We start from the raw sequence: 19,057 nt of genomic DNA, 5'->3' as shown, positions 1-19,057 counted from the left end.
CTGGGCAGCATGGCTTTAGGCCCGGAGCACCCGTTCTATCTCCTTGTGCTGGAGGCTGAGGACACAGCATGAATGAGCTCTGCATGATGGGGACAGGCCATATTTTTGTTCACTGCTGCATTCATAAAACAGTGCTTGGCAGGCAGTTCAATGAATGTTTACTGAACACAGGCTGGTAATAATAGCAAACATACAGTGCTCATTATGTGCAAAGGGCTTTGCAGGTACATTGAACTCATTTGCGTATGTGTGTGAGAGAGAAAGGGGGGAGTGGGGAGTGACAGGCAGAAATCCTGTCACTGAACACTAAGTGCAGGGCAGCTGAAACTGGGGAGCTGTAGATCTGCAGGGGAGAATTTTCAGCTGTAGCCCAATGGTGGTAGCCTGGAAGGATTGTAAGAAGGGGAGGCTTGGACACAGATTTCCACACTGAAAAGCTTCCTCTGGCTAATGCCGCCTCAGGACAGGGTACAAAGCTCAAGAGTAGCCACGGAGAGACCAGGGAGGAAGGTCAGAGCATGTCCAAATACGAAGGTGTTTCTACATTGGGCTAGTAAACATTCAAAATAAGGCCGGTGGGAGCTGGAGAGATAGCAAGGGCATTTGCCTGCCTTGCACGCGGCCGACTCAGGTTCGATTCCCAGCATCCCATATGGTCCCCTGAGCACTGCCAGGAGTAACTCCTGAGTGCAGGATATGTATGGAACTCCTGTGTGCAGAGCCAGAAGTAACCCCTGTGCATCGCAGGGTGTGAACCAAAAAGAAAAATAAAAAAAAATCTGGCCGGTGCCACTGAAGAATGGAATTCTAAGTTTTGTTTGACTTTGGTTACTTTATTTTATTTTTTTTTGTTTTTTTTTTTAATTTTTGGCTTTTGGGCCATACTCGGCAGTGCTCAGGGATCACACCTGGTGGGCTCAGCGGACCATGTGGAGTGCTAGGGATCAAACCCAGGATGGCCCTGTGCAAGGCAGGTGCCCTACCCACTGTACTATCTCTTCGGCCCCTAATTTTGGTTTCTCTAAATGTAAGTTTAAATAGCCTTACGTGGGTCTGAGAGATAGTACAGTGGCCAAGGAGCTTGCTTTGCACACAATCAACCTCAGTTTAATTTCTGGCATTGCATATGGTTCCCTGAACACTGCCAGGAGTGAGTCTCAAGCATATCCAGTGGTCTTCCCCTGCCCCAAACAAAACAAAACATAGCCAATAAATATCCCCTGTGTGGTTAGAGGCCACCCCATTGAGCAGCCAGGCACCAGAGGGACATGCCCTACAGCTCCAGCAAGGCATCACTTAATGATGCTTCTGTGAAGGATGAGCCACACGTAGGATGTGGACTGCGGGGCCGAAGGAGAGTAGGAGAGGCAAGGCACTTTCCTCCCCTGTATCCTCGATGTCCATGACCCTGGTTCAGTCTCCAGCACTATTTATGATCCCCTGAGCATCTCAAGGGAGTATTCCTGAGCACAGAGACAGGAATATTTACTGAGCACTTCCTGGTATGGCCCTACCTGCCGCACCCCATCCCCAAAATATGGTGGAGCCAGACGCCGTGCCAAGTAGCTTAGATTTGTAGTAGGCTGCACCATCTAGACCTGTGACCGTGTTCTCCAACACACACACACACACACACACACACACACACACACACACACACACACACCACTCCCCCCACCATTTTTCTGACCCTGTCCCTTGTGGTCTTTTCACATTGCAGCCATGATGAATTTGAATTGACTCCAATTCTTCCCTGCTCAACATTCTCTCAGAACATTCCATCTAACTCAAGGTAGAAAGGAAAGACTGGGGACTGGAGCGATAGTTCAGCGGGTAGGGTGTTTGCCTTGCAAGCGGCCAACCTGGGTTCAATCCCCAGCATCCCATATGGTACCCTGAACACCGCCAGCAGTAATTCCCGAGTGCAGGGCCACGAGTAACCTCTGCGCAGAGCTAGGTGTGACCCAAAAAGCAGAAGAAGAAGAAGAAGAAGAAGAAGAAGAAGAAGAAGAAGAAGAAGAAGAAGAAGAAGAAGAAGAAGAAGAAGAAGAAGAGGAGGAGGAGGAGGAGGAGGAGGAGGAAGAGGAGGAGGAGGAGGAGGAGGAAGAGGAAGAGGAAGGAGGAGGAGGAGGAGGAGGAGGAGGAGGAGGAGGAGGAGGAGGAAGAGAAGACGGAAAAGACTGTGATGGATGAAAGATGGCCACAACTTTGTCACTTTGCCCTTCAAGATGCAGAGTTCACCCCTTGAATGTGAACCGTCCCCCATAAGAATGTGGTGAGATGGGGCTGGAGCAATAGCACAGCGGGTAGGGCGTTTGCCTTGCATGCGGACAACCCGGGTTCGATTCCTAGCATCCCAATATGGTCCCCTGAGCATCGCCAGGGGTAATTCCTGAGTGCAGAGCCAGGAGTAACCCTTATGCATTGCCAGGTGTGATCCAAAAAGAAAAAAAAAAAGAATGTGGTGAGAGCAGTGCAGTCATGTGTGCTCATCCAAGCCAGATTTAAGCTTGTTTCCTCCCTGCCCACCCTCTCCCTTTAGGAACATGCATCTGTGGAATTCCCCTTTTGGGGGTTTCAATTCCTTTGCTGGGGAAGCCACATGTACGTGCTCCCGTTGAGAACTCAGGTCAAACTCCAACCCAAATGAATCCCAGCAGCTGTACTGAACCAACTGGGATGAAAGTACTGACTTGAAAGTCAGAAAGATAGTATAGCAGGTGGGTGCTTACCTTGCATTCGTTCAAACAACCCGGGTTCGATTCCTGGCATCCCATAAAGTTCCCCAAGCACCACTAGGAGTAACTCCTGAGTACAGAGCCAAGAGTAACTGCTGAGCTTCCCTGGGTGTTACCCAAAACAAAAATAACATAAGGTACTAACTTGAATATTCAAGCCCACAGCATTTCCCCCATCACAGGAGCATAGAACTAAAGAAACCTGAGAACCAAGAACCAAATGGTGTTTTAAGGTAGAGTTATGAGACGGTTCTTCAAATAATAGATATCCCAAACCAGTCCATACTTGGCCTGTCAAGCTAGAAGGTGAAGTGTACCCCTCTAGTGTACCTCCCCACAACCTTATTTTCCTCCTTGATATCTTCTGACATACACTCACTCAACAAGATTTCAGTTACATGGACTTCTTTTTAGTTATTTATTTATATTTTGTTTGTTTGGGGGCCACACCTGGCGCTGAGACTTACTCCTGGCTCTGAGCTCAGGGATCACTCCTGGCAGGCTCAGGGACCACATGGGATGCTGGGGATAGAACCTGGGTCAGTGGCATGCAAGACGAAGGCCCTACCCACTGTACTATCTCTCCAACCCTCACCTGGGCTTCTTGCCTATTTGAGTGACCCAAGCCGAGAGCTCCTCTCCTATCTCAAGGCTTCAGAGCCTTGGCATATAACTATTCCCCTGACTTTGTTGCTTTTTCTCCAGATCTATGCACAGCTCATGCCTCTGCGCCAGTATTGCCTTTTCAAAGAGGTTATTATCGAAACACTGAGGTAAGGACATGGGTGCTCACCAAATTTCCATGTCCTTCACATATGTTTCCCAGTTCCTTTGAAGTTCAGCCCAGTCGTGAGTAGTGAGAACCAAGGAGAGATGAGTGAAGTGATTCGGGTCACTTCCGGTCCAGGGCATGAGTTTGGGGTTCTCCTTTTGCATAATACACCAACTCAAAACTCAGCAACTTAAAACGACAACAACAGGCATTCTCTTTGCTCACAGATCTGCCACTTGGGCAGACTTTGGCAAGAAGGCTCAAGTCTACACCACTTGAAATCCCTCCCAGACTTGATCCCAAGAATGAGTATCTCAAAAGAGAGGACATGAGGGCAGGAGAGGCCACACAGTTCAGGTGTTGGCTTTGCCTGCCCACCCAGTTCAATCTCTAACCTTGCATGTGGTCCCCAGAGCTCTGCCAGGAACGACCCCTGAGCAGAGAGGCAGGTCCCTGAGCCCCAGCAACTTCAACGCCCCCATCCCCACCACCAAAGAAAAGAGGTGAGAGCTGCCAAGTTTCTCAAAGCCAGACTCTCACCACCAACACAAAGTCACTTCAACCCTGTTTCATTAGTCGCAGGGGTCAGATTCAAGCGGGGAGACTTACATACTCCTCAGCTCTCAGGAGGAGAGATGTCGAATCATCTGGAGCTGTTTTAATGCCATGGGAGTTAAAGCATTTGAAACAGGATTGCCTTCTGTTCGCATACTTACCTGCTGAAAATTTCAGGTACACCAGGGTTTTATTGGCTGAAAACTCCAAACCTTCTCGGAGTCAGGGTGGGCGACCTCCCTGCACCTTCCCATACTTCTGGAAGCCCTGGACCCATGTCCCACTCATGCCGCCATCATGTATGCTCATCTACCTGCCCTGTTCCAGAGACTCAGAATTAAATCTCTAAAGAGATTGACTAGCTGCAAACATTTCTCCGATACCAGTCTCTACTGAGACTTCTGGGGTGATCTCGGGAGGGGGTTGGGCCAAATGTCTGCCCACTGAAGCTGCACTTAAGAGAGTAACAGCTGCCGCCAGGCCTCCAGCCCAACTGCCCAATTCAGTATTCTGGACTTTCAGAGTGCATGGCCACATTCACAGTCATGCCATGCCACAGCTCCAAATTCTACAATTCTAACATCCCAGTAGGAGCACACCAGATTAGACGGGAATGTAAAGTAAAATCAACTAATCTTGATTAACAAAAAACATTAACACAGAAGGATTAGCTAGCAACAACAGCTTAGTAAACCCTCAGACAAGGACTTAATGTCCCCATGGTGAGATACAATTTTCACAGATTTTCTTTTTACCGAAGTACTTTTTGATCATTCCATTTTTTCACTTTGTGGTAACAAACGATATAAAATAAATGATTGTGGGCCTGCTACTGGGACAGTATTGCGAGGTGGTTTGAGAAATGGAGACAACGGTAGAAGGAAAGGGACAGTGTTGGTGGAATTGGCGTTGGTATACTGAATGCCTGTAACAAATCATCATAAACAACTTTGTAAAGCACGGTGTTTAAATAAAGTGTGTGTTGGGGTGGGGGGGGCGGAGAATGGGTTGCATTCAACTGGAGCAATAGTTCAGCAGGTAAGGTATACCCAGGTTTGATCCCTGGCACCCCGTACGGTTCCCCCAGCACCTCCAGGAGAGAACCCTGAAAACAGAGCCAGGAGTAAGCCCGAAGCATTACTGGGTGTGGCCCCCAAACTGGGGAAAAAAAAAAAAAACATGGAGCGTATGACCCTCCAATCTCTCCTCCTCATGGAAGGGCCTGCATAGGGGCTGCAGCTCTTCAGAATATGTTTAAGATATAAACCTTACAGAACCTCACTGTTAAGTTGACAGGCGGGAAAACTGATAATCCGTCTTAGGCAGAAGCAAAATATTTGATAAAACTTTTACAGTAGGGCCAGATATGTAGCACAAAGGCCTAGCATGTGGCTTCTGCAATCCTGGTTTGAATCCCAGCCAGCATTCCCTGTGGCGCCCTGAGCACCCCCAGAAGTGACTTCTGAGTACAGTGCCAGGAAGAGCCCTGAGCACTGCCAGGTATGGCCCCAGAGACACAAATACAAAGTCCTTTTGCTGTCATCATTTGGGAACTAGATTATTCAGGCACCTTTGGTTCTATATGTCCAAATAGGAGACATAAGCTGAGGATAAAATTGGTTGGTTTGCAAGAGAAAGTAAAAGAATACAGTCCAGAAATTTGGTTTTCTTTTTTGTTTTTGGGCCACATCCAGCGATGCTCAGAGGTTACTCCTGCCTCTGAGCTCAGGATTTATTCCTGACTGTGCTCAAGGGACCAAATGGAATCTTGGGGATCAAACCCAAATTGGCTGCATGCGAGGAAAGAACTCTGTCATCTGTACTATCTCTCTGGCCCCCAGTCCAGAAATTTTGTTGGATTTTTTTGCTTTTTTTGGGGGGGGGGTCAAACCCAGCGATGCACAGGGGTTACTCTTGGTTCATGCACTCAGGAATTACTCCTGGCGGTGCTCGGGGACCCTATGGGCTGCTGGGAATCGAACCCGGGTTGGGCCGCATGCAAGGCAAACGCCCTACCCGCTGTGCTATCACTCGAGCCCCCAGTCCAGAAATTTTGAGTGCAGGTCGTTTAATGCTTATAGATTCCCACATAGCCAAGGTGAGCTTTAAAATAAAGTGATGAGCTCAGTAAAATCTACTAATTCATTAAGATGTCTCAGGGCAAAGATTAGGTTGATGGTATGGCCTTCACACCAATTTTTAAAACTTTCTCTTTGATTAAATTATCTCAAGCCAAAGACAATTCAATTAAGAGATGGAGTTTAAAAGGCTTTGAATGAAAAATACTCTGTACAAAGTCAGAGAGAAAATGATTCAGGGTCAGGACCTGAGAGATAATAACAGGAGGGAGGGTGCTTGCCTTGCACGTAGCTGACTCTGGGTAGATCCCAGACACAGGGTATGGTCCCTGAACAGAGCCAGGAGTAAGCTCTGTGCACCGCGAGTGTGACCCCAAATCCAAAAAAATATTAATAGTAATAATAACACTAATCTTTGTGGTCAATACTCTTTACCTAGTTGGGCCGGATAGAGTACAGAGGTTAAGACATTTACCTTGCACGTGGCCGTCTGGGTTTGGGCACAGCATCTGGTCCACAAACAGCACCAGGAGTTATACGTGGGCACACAGCTAGGAATAGCCCTGAGTTCCTGACTTGGGGAGTGCCTGAGAAAGAAATAATGGCAGCTCTTTGCATAACTCTGTTGGTGACCTATGGCAGTTACAATGAGAATGGTAGAGGGGGCTGGAGCAATAGCACAGCAGGTAGGGCTTTTGCTTGCACGCGATCAACCCGGGTTCGATTCCCAGCATCCCATATGGTCCCCTGAGTACTGCCAAGAGTGATTCCTGAGTGCAAAGCCAGGAGTAACCCCTGAGCATCGCTGGGTGTGACCCAAAAAGAAAAAAATGAGAATGGTAGAATGAAGGGGGCCAGGCAGATAGTACAGCAGGTGGGATGCCAGCCTTGCATGCAGCCTAGTCCGGTTTGATCCACTGAGCACTGCCAGAAGTAATTCCTGAGTGCAGAGCCAGGAGTAACCCCAGAGTATCGCTGGGCATGACCCCAAAACCAAAAGAAAACAAAATATATGCATGTAGTGGGATGAAGCAGATTTGGGTAAAGGAAAAAGCTTCCAGATGTCTGGAACTGCAAGTGGGGAGTCTCAGTGAGATAGAGTGACATGGAACGAGGTGGTGGCTGGAGGGAATGGAGCGGTGAGGGAGAGAGAGTATAGCATGCAGAGCCTTGGCATTCGGATATTATCTCAAGTCTACACTCCATGGTGAAAGGGCTCCTTTCGCAAACACTCTGACCTCTGCTAAAAATCTCCCAGTGTCTCCGTTACCCTCAGGATCAAGTCAAAATTCGGGGCCTGGCATGCTAGGCCTCCTGCAGTTGATTTCTTTAATATTTCAGAGACTCTTTCCCGCTCTCAGCTCTGCCCTCAAACTCGACACAGCCATACCCCACAGGCCAGACCCCAAGCCCTTTGTCTTTGCTCTTGCTAAGAAATTGGAGGGACTGTGGGCTCACCATCTTGCCTTCAAGGTCTCAGTTTCACCATTTGTACAGTTGGGTCGTTGGACAAAAGTCTATCAAAGCTTATCGGGCCTGAAACTGGAAAGCCATGCAAAGGTGGGAGAAAGGTGCTTGTAGCCAAACCTGTCTGTCTAGCTTCTTCCAGGGTGTTTGACCATGCCTGCCAACACTCTTCCCCCATCATTGGAGGTTCCTTAGCAACCCAATTTCTCACCCTCAGTTTTCAGGATTTCCTGTTAACAAAATGAAAGTCAAGTTCTGCGTTTTCTCCTTCCCGCCCTCCAAAAAAGATCTAGTTTCAAGAATTACTTTGGAGACCTGGCTATAAACCCCAAGTGAAAAGAGGCTCGATTTGAGGTCGGTGAAGAGTTTGCTGTATGTTTCTAAAGAACTGGTAGATCTCTCTGATTTTTATCACAAATTATGAAAGTAAGAGATGCTCCTTAGGGCCCTCCCATTTCTTGTTTGTATGTTCAATTTGTCAGTTTGTTCTTTTTTTTCCCCCCTCCAACAAGTCTTTACTGAGCACCTACTATGTGCCAGGCACTATCTCAAGAATTGGCAGTTCATTTATGAACAGCACAGCTGCAGTTCAGTTCTTCATGGAGTAATTGTGAACTGGATAAAAACTCACAGTCAACAAAATAATTGGTGCATACAGTGATGTATGTGTTGAAAGTGAGAATATGTTGAGGAGGAGCTAGTATTTTTATTTTCTATTTTTGGACCACACCTGGCTGTGCACTCAGGGATCACTCCTGGCAGTGCTTGGGGAAACATAAGCAGTGCAAGGATTGAGCAGAGGTTTTCTGCATGAAAGGCAAGCACCTTATCCTCCGTACCAACACTCTGACCCAGGACCACTATCTTAGATGAGAGTTTGCAAAAACAGTAAAAGCAGAAGAGAGTGCTCTTTTTTAAAAATTTTAGTTTTGGGGGCTGGAGCGATAGCACAGCGGGTAGGGCATTTGCCTTGCACGCAGCCAACATGGCCGACCCAGGTTCAATTCCCAGCATCCCATATGGTCCCCCGAGCACCGCCAGGAATAATTCCTGAGTGCATAAGCCAGGAGTAACCCCTGAGCATCGCCGGGTGTGACCAAAAAAGAAAAAAAATTTAGTTTTATTATAATTTTATAAAGTAGTTCACAATATTTGATTATATTTAATATGTGAACACCAAACCCACCACCATTACACCTTCCCAACACCATTATTTGGATGTTTAAATCCAGAACTCCAACCCCTGCCCCAAAGCAGAATCGAAATCATTCATTTTGTATTGTTTGTTATGAATAAACCTCTGAAAATGCTCCTTTCTTTAGAGGAGAGTGTGTGAAGATTGTCGTATTAGCAGAGTGCTTTTTATCTGCAGGCACCATCTTTGGGTAACTTTAAGTAGGCCAACCTTCACCAGGCAACCTGAGAAATGTAGCATCTAGGAGTCTATTCTGCAGAGCAGGAAAGAATAAGAAATGGATTGGGAGGCCAAAAGGTCAGACTTACCTCTTGATCTTTGGGGAGAACTGTTTTTTTCCTGCCAATGAACTGCTGGGGACCCTAAGCTCTTTCTTGTTTTTTGGACTAGCCTAGCAAGCTACCAGAGCATTCCATCTGCATGGCAAAGCCTGGCAAGCTACCATATGACGTATTCGATGTGCCAAACACATTGTAACAATTGTCACAATGGAGACATTACTGGGCCCGCTCCAGCAAATCAATGAACAACGGAGGACGGTGCTACAGTGCTACCCAGTAACACTCAGGGTCACTCCTGGTTCTGCACTCAGGAATTAGTCTTGGTGCTGCTTGAGGGGCCTTATGGAATGCCAGGGATTGAACCCTGTGTGCAAAGTAAGGGCCTTACTGGTTGTACTATCCCTCCAGCTCCAGATCTCTTATCTTTAAAAAAATTTTTTTTGATACTTAAAAAATATTTTAGAGAATGGCCACTCCAAGCAATGCTCAGGGCTCTCTTCTGCTCTGTGCTCAGGAATCACTCTTAGTGGGGCTTGGGGAACTATATAGGGTGTTGAGAATTGAACCCGGGTTGGTTACATGCGATGCAAGTACTCTAGTCACTGTACTCTCTCTCCATCCCCCACCCAAAAATGTTTTAATAGAACACACAGAACAAGGGTGGAGACATAGGACAAGGGAAAAGGCACTTGTCTTGCATGCAGATGACCCAGGTTCAATCCCCAGCATCAGATGTGGACCCCAAGCACCACCAGGAATGATCCCTGGGCGCAGGCAGATATGGCTCAAAATCTACATAAATAAACAAACAACAAAACTAACTCCTATATTTGGTGGAAGCTATGCTGGTGGGGAAGAGGATTCAAAAAGCTGGAGCACATGCTCTTCATGAGGAGCCCACGTTTGATCCCTGACCAAGGGAACCGCCACCAGCACTACCAGCCGGTGTTTACCAACAAGCAAACAACCCCAAAGAAAGTTAGACAGGAGATTTTTCAGAGGGGTCCAGCCTAACAAACTAAGCCCTTTAAAAGAGGCTTCCTGAGGCTGGAAGGACAGTACAGTGGGTAGAATAACTGCCTTGCACACACTGACCTGGATCAATCTCCGGCACCCCAAAAGGTCCCAGAGTGTTGCCGGGAGTGATCCCTCAGCACAGAGCCAGTAGTAAGCCCTGAGCACCACCGTGTGTAATCAAAAGTCCTCCTAAATACTTAAAAATAAAAAAAGGGTCATTCGTCTTGCTTGTGGCCAACAGGGTTCAATTCCCAGCACCCCACGTGGTCCCTCAAGTACCACCGGGCACAATTCCTGAGTGCAGAGCCAGGAGTAAGGCCTGAGCATCGCTGGGTGTGTCCAAAAAAAAATTTTTTTTTAAATGTTTTTAAATTTCGGGGCTGGAGCAATAGCAATAGCACAGCGTTTGCTTTGCCCGTGGCTGAGCCGGATTCAATTCCCAGTATCCCATATGGTCCCCTGAGCACCGCCAGGAGTAATTCCTGAGTGCAGAGCCAGGAGTAGCCCTTGTGCATTGCCAGGTTGACCTCCCCCCCCCCAAAAAAAAATAATAACAATAAAAGAAAAAATTTTAAAAAATGTTTTTAAATATAAAAAAGGAAATAAAAGAGTCTTCCTCCCGCCAAGGAAGAGTCTAAAGGATTCTTTGTTGACCACACCCCGCAGGCAGCACCAGGGCAGCACCAGGGCACAGCTAGAAAGCAGACTCGAGTCCTTTGGCTGAAGTCCACCCACCACCACACAGATTTGGAAGATGCTGACTTCTAGAAAGGAAATCAGCCTGGCCAGCGCCTCAAGGCGGGGGAGTGGTGGGGGGGTGGGGAGAGAGGGGGCTTGTGAGAGCCCGAGTGCAGAGGGCAGGGAGGGGCGTGTCCAAGTGCCTCCTCCCCCCTCCCCAAGCCACAGTGTCCTTAGAACCATGATGTTGCTTCAAGCTGCCAAATGGACGGCCGTTTGTCAGGCCCCGTGTTAGGTCACAGACACACCAGCCGGGTCCATCAGCCGATCTGTGCTTTCGAAGCCTTGGACCCAGAGCCCAGGCCGGGGGGGTATTGGTGGTGGGGGAAGAGATCACGGCTGGACACACCCAGCCCACTGCCCCCAACAGCCTCTTTTCCTTTCGGCCACTAGGTGTCCCCAGAGCCCAGGGCACGCACGTCTCTCCCCCACCTTGCCCAGGTCAGAATCCATTCCCTTCCAAAATGGAAGGAAGCAACCCAAATAGCAAATGGTTTCTTCTCCAGCCCACGCCCTTTCTCCTCCCTCCTCACGTCGGGATATCGAGGCCGGCTAAGGGAACACGTGGCGCGGTGGACCACAGCGCTCTGGCACAGAACTCCCCACTCCCGACCAGACCAGGCCACTGTAAAGGGCAGATCTAGATCCACGCCCCCCTCCACCCCCTCCCAGTTCTCTGTGTGTTGTGGGGATGGGGTGCGGGGGTGCTGGAGCGAGCGGGGAGTTCCCAGCGCTGCCCGCAGGGAGGAGAGCTGCTCAGGGTCGGGCTGACCTTGCTGGTGGCGAAGATCCAGGCACCCAAGGCGCTTGGCTGCAGTTGCCAGGCCGATGACCCACTTCCCTTTGTCCAGCCCCCTGGCACCCTCCCTTGCAGACCGGGCTCCTCCAGAAGCCGACACAGAGACTGAATCTGGGGTTAAATGCATTTATTGGAAGGAACACCTGTGAAGAGAAATAGGAGGAAGTAGGGGTGGGTAGAGGGTGCCAGGTGGCAGGCCCCACACAGCTTTGGCCACTCTGGGGAAAGGAGGGTCACCCCAGTGAGCACAGGAGGGGGTGTCATGTGAGTTCTACCTGTCAGCATCTGTCCCACAGGCCAACTGAAGTCGCCAGTTTTACCCGACTCTCAGGTCCGGATGCGGGCTGTGCTTGGGGCTGGACTGCTGGCAGCTGGCCACTGCCCACGCTTCCTCCGGCCCTCTGTGGAGTCCCGCCTCGAAGGGGGCCCTGCGAAGCCCATTGTGTATGCCACACCTTCTCAGCTCTTTCCTAGAAGCTCCTTCCCGCAGCCCTGTGTCTTCTCTCACAGGCTGAGAGAAGCCCACCCCCATCCCGTCCCATCCCACTTTCTCTGGGTGCTTGGCTGGGTCTTGAACCTGGGGCCTCAAACATGGAGAGGTCTCCTGCTGAGTCACACCCCTCTTTGATGGTCTCTTTGCTGTGCGGTCTCCAAATATTCTCTCTGAATAAGATCTTGGCCTTTTTTTTTTTTGTTTCTTTCAGGGCCACACCCGGCAAGGCTCAGGGGTTACTCCTGGCTCTGCACTCAGGAATTATCCTAGCAGGGCACAGGGAGGATAATATATAGGATGCTGGGGATTGAACCTGGGTCAGCCGCATGCAAGGCAAGCGCATTACCCATTGTCCTATGGCTCCCGTCCCTTGGTCTTTGTTCTTTGAGGGGAGAATTCTTTTTTTTTTTTTTGTCTGCGTTGCTTAGAAACAGACCTAAGTACAGGAAGATCTAAGGGGCCAAGTACCAGGGAGACAAGTCTTCTGAAAAGCCCTTGTCTGTTTCCAAAACACACTGGGAAAAATTTCAAAGACAAGAACCTGGGTGGCTTCTATTGCTCTTTGATCATTCAGTGTCTGGACCCTGCAGGTCACCCACACACCAGGTACTGGGCCCAAGTCCTGCCTGCACAGCCTGGAGCCCCGGCAGCCCTGCACCAGGGAGGCAGCACTGAAGGACTTCACCAGGACACAGAGCCAAGCAAGTCCCAGGCTGTGCCCTCACCCTTGGCTACTAGAGGGCCCTCTGGTAAGCTGCTGCCCCCTGGTACCTGTTCCCTCCTCTGGGCAATAAAAATATTACAATCTACCACGTTGTTTCTGCCCTCCCCCGTAGTGGTGGAAGGCGACAGTGCCCCACCCCTGTGCTTTGGAGGTCACGTGGTGCTGGGGGGGTCGAACCCAGGGCCGCTGCATGGCAGGCACGCAGCCAGCCCCTTAAGCTTCTAACCCAAGTATCATATATGTCAGGAATGTATTTTACCACCGAGCTATAAACCTCCTGTCTCCTGGAACGTCCTTCTTACCTTAAGCTTCATTTCAGCCCGTGAAGCAGGTACTATTATTGGCCCCATGTCGCACAGATGCAAAGAACTAGGGTCGTTTTGCTGAAGACTACACAGGTCAGGGGTGCCGGGCTGGGCTCTGCCTATGACCGAACCTGCTTCTTGAAACCTAAGGGCAAAGTAGCAACTTTGGGTGGTGGGGGGGGAGGTACACACTTTACTGCCTCAAGACTTGAAAATGTTTGAGGTGGTCATTCTGAAACCGGATGAGCAGCATCTGGATAACCTCTAGCTTACCCCCCTTCTCTGCAACAGTCTAGCCTGCTTGCACCCCTGGACAGCATTCCTGTAGGGGCAATACCGGGAGGTGTAGGGTTACCCCGCTATAGCAGATCAGAAACTCGTCGGCGTCCACCCAGACATTCACTGCCTGCCTGGCTCAGGCCCAGTTTGTCATCGTAACAAAGACCAGGGAGTTCTGAGTCAGGGGGCTTGAGGGCCCTGGGGATGGGGGTGGGGGTCTTTACGTTGGGAACCCCTAACTCTTCCTGCGTGGTGTTAAGTCACACGGATTTGAATCTGGCAACTTGTTTTAGGAGGGTGGAGGAGAGGCACAGACTGTAGGACCACAGGGCAAGGTCGGGGCAAATACACTTTATTCAATCCTGGCATCAGACGGGCGGGAGTCCTGCTGTGGGTGCCAGTGCCCCAAACTGGAGGGTCCCCTCCCTTAGCTACGAGACTAGTTCTCCAAGACCACAGACAGTGACACCGCTTCACGCACATGGACGTTTTCTGTTTTTTTTTCCATTGTCTCTTTTTTTTGTTGTTGTTGTAGTTGTTTTTCTTTAAAAAAAGAAAAAAAAAGAAGAGAAAGAGAGAGAGAGAGAGAAAGAGCGCAAGAAAGGCCCAGAGCCGGAGCACCAAGCTTAGAGGAGGCAGCTGGTGGCTTTGTCAGCGACGGGGAACGCGTGGGGCAGAGGCCTGCGGAGACCCTGGGGAGGGGTCCCGGAGGACTCTGGGACCGGATGTTCCTGAGATTTGTGTGTGTGTGAATGAGAGTGTGTGTGCACCCGCGAGGATGAACACACGCCGGTGAGATACAGGTAGAGGGCAAAGGAGGGTGTGGGAGGCCGGAGGGGTGGGGAGGTGGGGGGAGGAGGGGGGTAACAGCATCTGGGATGGGGGTCCCCCAGGGCACGTTGGAACAGGACGGGACTTCCTCCAACAGCAACGCTCCTTCTGTTTCTCACGACAGACAGACAAGCCTTCCGGGTGCGCACGGTCACGGCCCACCCCGCCTTCTCATCTCTCCCGTGGCGCTCTCGGGCCCCGTGGCCGCTCCTGCTCACTCCGGCTGCTCTAAGTGGGGCTTGTGCCCGCCACTCCATCCGCGACGGAGTCCCAGTCCTCCATGCCAACGTGCTTCCAAGCTCTCCCACAGGCTTGGGGGACAAGGAGGGGCAAAGGGCCCGGGGAGGGGCCCACGCTGGGAAGGTGCCAAGGCGTCGTCGGGCACTTGGTCGGGCGGAGGGTGCAGCGGGGACCCCGGTCCGTAAACAGACGGGGAGGTGTCCCGGGTCTAAGTTTCCTTGGGGCGCACAGTCCTCACGTGGCGGACAGGAGAGAGACCCCCTCCCACCCCCGACGCCCCCCCAGGTGGGGCAAAGGGAGGGACGCTCTGCAGAGGTTCTAGAGGCAATCGGTCGCGCTGGGGGGGTGGTGCACGTGGGTGCGGGCGACAGCGTGAGGGAAAGGGGCTCTTCCACTTGGGAGAGTTCCAAGCCCCCAAGGGCCCATCGAGTCTCGCTCCCCTTCCCGTGCTCCTCCCATTAAGGCAGTGACGCCCCAGAGGCTGAAAGGAAGCTGCGGCTCCGGATCCCGGGATTTCTCGGGATCGCGCTCAGACCCTCCCCCCTTCTTCCCGAGCCGGCCACAGGGGCGTGCGCTTCCACTGGGACCAGCCCCCTCCTCCCGGGGAGCGCCAAGCATGCGCGCGAGGAGGGCGGGCCCCAGCTCCCCCGAGCAGCGGGAGCGGTTCCCCCCACCCCCCGCCGCCTCCTGCACCCCGGGAGGGGAGAGGAGGGAAGGGAGGGGAGGGGGCCGGCCGCAGCGGCCCCCCGAAACCAGGAGGCGGGCTCGGCTCGGCGCGGAGCGGCGGGGATCCGGAGCGGGCACGGACAGGGGCGTGTCCTCCGGCCACGAGGAGGGGCGTGTGCGCGGCGGGGGGAGGGGCGCGGGGTGTCGGGGTGGACGGGAGGTGTCACGGACGGGGGGGGGGCTGGCTGCTGGTGGCTGTGCGGGAGGGGACCGGAGGGGAGGGGCTCGGACGGGACGGGGTGGGGGTGGGGCTGCCTTGGGGTGTGTCTGCGGGGGGAGGGGCACGTCTGGATTCGAGGGGGGTGGGCACGTCCGGGAGGGGGGAGGCTGCGCGGAGATGGGGTGCCAGCCTCGGCCTCCGAGGGGGCCCCAATACCTGATTCCTGTATGTAAACAGCTGGTTTGGGGGCGTGCGCGCCCCGCTGACGGTGGGCTCAGTAGGTGAAAACCAGGTCGGCGATGCTAGACGGGCGCCAGTCCCCTGCAATCATCTCGGTGACCTCGGGGGTGCAGTAGTCCGGGAACTCGAAGTGCGACGTGCCCGAGGCGGGCGGCAGGTCCGGGTCGCGGTCCAGGGCGCCGCAGTCCAGGCCGGCGGGGCCGGGGGGCAGTCTGGACAGAAAGCCCAGCGGCTCCTCCCCCGACGCCGCCGTCTCCTCGTCGCCTTCCTCCGCGGCCGCCGCCTCCTCCTCCTCCTCCTCGGGCTCCTCGTCCTCCGACGGGGCCGGGGAAGCGGCGGCGACCGCCGCCCCCTCGCCCGACGGCCCCTGGGCGCGCTCGGCCGGCCCCCGGGCGGCCCGCCCCGCCGGCACCATCCTCCACAGCTCGCGCCCGGGGGTCTCCACCAGGCGCACTTCCAGCAGCTCCTCGTCGTCGTCCTCGTCGTCGTCCTCGGGCGCCGCCGCGCCGCCCCCCAGGGGCCCGCCCGCGGCCCGGCGGCCCCCTCGGCCGGGCAGCTGCGGCCCGGGCTTCAGCCGGCTGCCGCCACCGCCGCCGCCGCCGCCGGGGGGGCGGGGCCGCGCCTTGGCGGGCGCCCCCTTGCTCTTTTTGCGCGGCCGGTACTTGTAGTCCGGGTAGTCCGCCATGTGCTTGAGGCGCAGCCGCTCCGCCTCCCGCACGAACGGGATCTTCTCCGAGTCCTGCAGCAGCTGCCAGCGGCGGCCCAGGCGCTTGGAGATCTCGGCGTTGTGCATGTCGGGCCACTGGTCCATGATCTTCCGCCGCTCGTGCTGCGACCACACCATGAACGCGTTCATCGGCCGCTTGATGTGGCCGCTCGGGGTCTTGCACCAGCCGGGCTCGCGCGCCCCATTCTCGGCCGGCCCCTGCCCCGGCCCCGGGGGCGGCGGCGCGCCGTCCCGCTTGGCCCTCGCGCCCCGCTGCTGCACCATCGCGCCTGGGCCCGGGGCCGCTAGACGCCGCCGGGGGCCGTCCGCATCCTCCGCCGCGGCTGGGGGTGGGGGAGGAGGCAGCAGCGACGGAGGGGCGGCCCCGCCCCGCAGCTCGGCTCGGCCCGGCCCCCGCGAGCTGGGGAGCGAGAGGCGCTGGGCGCCCGGGCCCGACGGGCGGCGGGCGGGGGGGAGAAGGTCAACGGCGCGGGCTCAGGCGGGCTCAGCGCGGCCCCGCCGCCTCCGGCAAGTTGCGCCCCGCTGCACGCCGCACATTGTTTTCGGGGGCTGGCGGAATCGCGGCCCCCGAGCCCCCGCGGGCGCTGGGCCGCCTCCTGCTCCGCCGCGGCCGGCGCGCGCCGCTCCCCGCCCCGCCGCCTGCCAGTGTCTTTCTCCCCGCGCGGCCCCGCCGGCGCGCGCGCCGCCCCTCCCCCTCGCCGTCTGCGGGCCGCTGCGGCGCGCGCGGGGCCGCCCCGTGTAAACACCGAGGTGCCCGCTTGGGCTGCGGCCCGGCCACGCCTCGCGCCCGGGCGCCGCGTCACCCGTTGCTGGGCAGAGGAGCGGCTATTTGCATCTCCCAATCGCCGGCTGCCCGAGCGGGGCGGGACTCGGGCTGCGGGGCTGGGCGGGCTCGCGGCTGGGATTGGGGGTGTCGGATGAGGTCGGTTTCTTTTCTTAGGCTCGGGCTTGGCGAGGAGGTGGAGGGGCGCCTCGCGTGCTTCCCATCTGGCTCGGGAGGCAGGGCCCTGCCCCTCGCTGCCTTGGAAATTTCACCTTAGCCGGTGACACCTGCCACCAGGTAGAACGTGGGGGCCCGCCCCCTCCTCTTCCGAGGGTGTCTTTTTGTGTAGTCAGCCCCAGCACGCACGTAGAAAGCACCTAAGAAAGCACCTTAAGGGGGCTGAGGCATCGCCTGCCTCGTTCACACTGGATTCCTCTCTCCGGGTGCGCGACAAAATCCTTTGGAGCCAATGAATCCCTTTCATAGACTTTGCTTTTCACATGTATGCAAAATATATTTTTGGAAGCGCCACATAAATCCCGAGAGAGAATGACTTTTTTTTTGACGCCCACTTTTCAAGATTTGAAAGATCAAGGGCACCCAAGAAAGACTATGGCTGGACTCCTAAGGCTGGCGATTCCTGCAGTGGACACGGGAGGTCTGGGACACCAGATTGCGGGCCGAGAGTCCTAAGCAGGGCGGGCTTCCCGCTTTACACAGTCCTAGCACGCCGCTCAAGGGTGCGTGGGGGCCCCCTTCGCAAGACCCACCGCCCACACGGCCAGCGTGCTGCTGCACCAGGGCGCTCGCCCTCCAGGGTCCACGAGAAGCGTGCGCGGGCACGGGGCGGGGCCAGCCCGAGGGGCGTGTCCAGGACGCATGCTCGAGGCGCGTGGCTGGGAGGGGCTGCGCGCTCCCCGCTCACCACGTGTTCGCCCGCCGGGCACCGCCGGGCAAGTGTTACCCCCGAGGGAGGTCACCTTCACGCCTGCAGCGGGCCTCGGCCGTGGGAGGGGGCGCTGAGGCCTCGCCTCTAGAAAGCTGGAGCGGGGAGGGGTCAGGATTCGTGTCCCCTAGAGGGCATTCTGCTGGGGCGTAGTGGGCACGGGTCGGGGCAGAGGTTCCCAGTCCGTAGGTGGCAGAGGGCACCCACATCCAGACCCGGAGCTCAGTCTGAGGGGGTGGGGTACGGAGAAAGGTCCCGATGAGAGGCTTCGGAGATGCCCGGGGAGTGGGGGGTTGGTGCTCCCGGTGCCCTGGAGGAAAATTGGAGCATCCTGGGAGGGAGGGGGCGCCTCTTAAAGGCACAGGGCTCTCAGAAGGAGCAGGCCTTCTCCCCGTGAAATGGTGCCTCTGCTGACTTCCTGGACACTGAGAGCTGGAAATCGCCGGAGTCAAAGCTTCACCACGGAAGCCTGGGCAGTTTATTCCTTCCACGGACTCAGAACACCTGAGTTCATATCCCTGGTTCCTCCTTTTGCTCAATCAAAGACAGGAAAATGCAATTTCTTTCATATGCTTGTTTTAATAGGTAAATGCATCCAGAACATTAATTAGATGGGGGAATAGACGCAAACACGTTCCTGGCACCTAGTAAATGCCCACTATAAATAACCAATTATCTGAAATTTAGAGAACCAAGAATGTAGAGATACTAACTAACAAAGGGGGGGGGTTGTCAGTCTGAATGGATTTACATTTCAAAAATGTATGGAAGAGTGAGCATGAGGAAAATTTTTTAAAATCTAAATTTTCTAAATTACTATTTTTTAAACTTTCCCTTTTAAAGCTAGTTTTAAGTGAGGAATGATGGGTAACACCATCTTCAGTGCTGTGGGACTCCCAAAGGTTTTTTTCTAGCCTCTGCTGCTTTTTTGAATTTTGCTTTTGTTTTTGTAATTGGGCCACACCCAGCAGTGCTCAGGGCTT

At 54.2% G+C, this 19,057-nt stretch overlaps 1 protein-coding gene across 1 annotated transcript in view; it reads right to left on the bottom strand.

Moving 5' to 3' along the window:
* SOX12 (SRY-box transcription factor 12) overlaps positions 1-17,082 on the bottom strand; it is a 280,268-nt gene extending 263,186 nt beyond the window's left edge. Inside the window, exon 1 of the mRNA XM_056107876.1 lies at positions 15,524-17,082. Within this exon, the coding sequence (XP_055963851.1) occupies positions 15,673-16,629 (957 nt within the window). The 5' untranslated portion in view covers positions 16,630-17,082 and the 3' untranslated portion in view covers positions 15,524-15,672. The remainder of the gene's footprint in view (positions 1-15,523) is intronic.
* Positions 17,083-19,057: the final 1,975 nt, after the last annotated feature.

Source organism: Sorex fumeus, unplaced genomic scaffold (genome assembly GCF_029834395.1).
Source record: "Sorex fumeus unplaced genomic scaffold, SorFum_2.1 ptg000178l, whole genome shotgun sequence".
Lineage (NCBI taxonomy): Eukaryota > Metazoa > Chordata > Mammalia > Eulipotyphla > Soricidae > Sorex > Sorex fumeus.
This window is presented reverse-complemented; position numbering and strand designations above follow the sequence as displayed.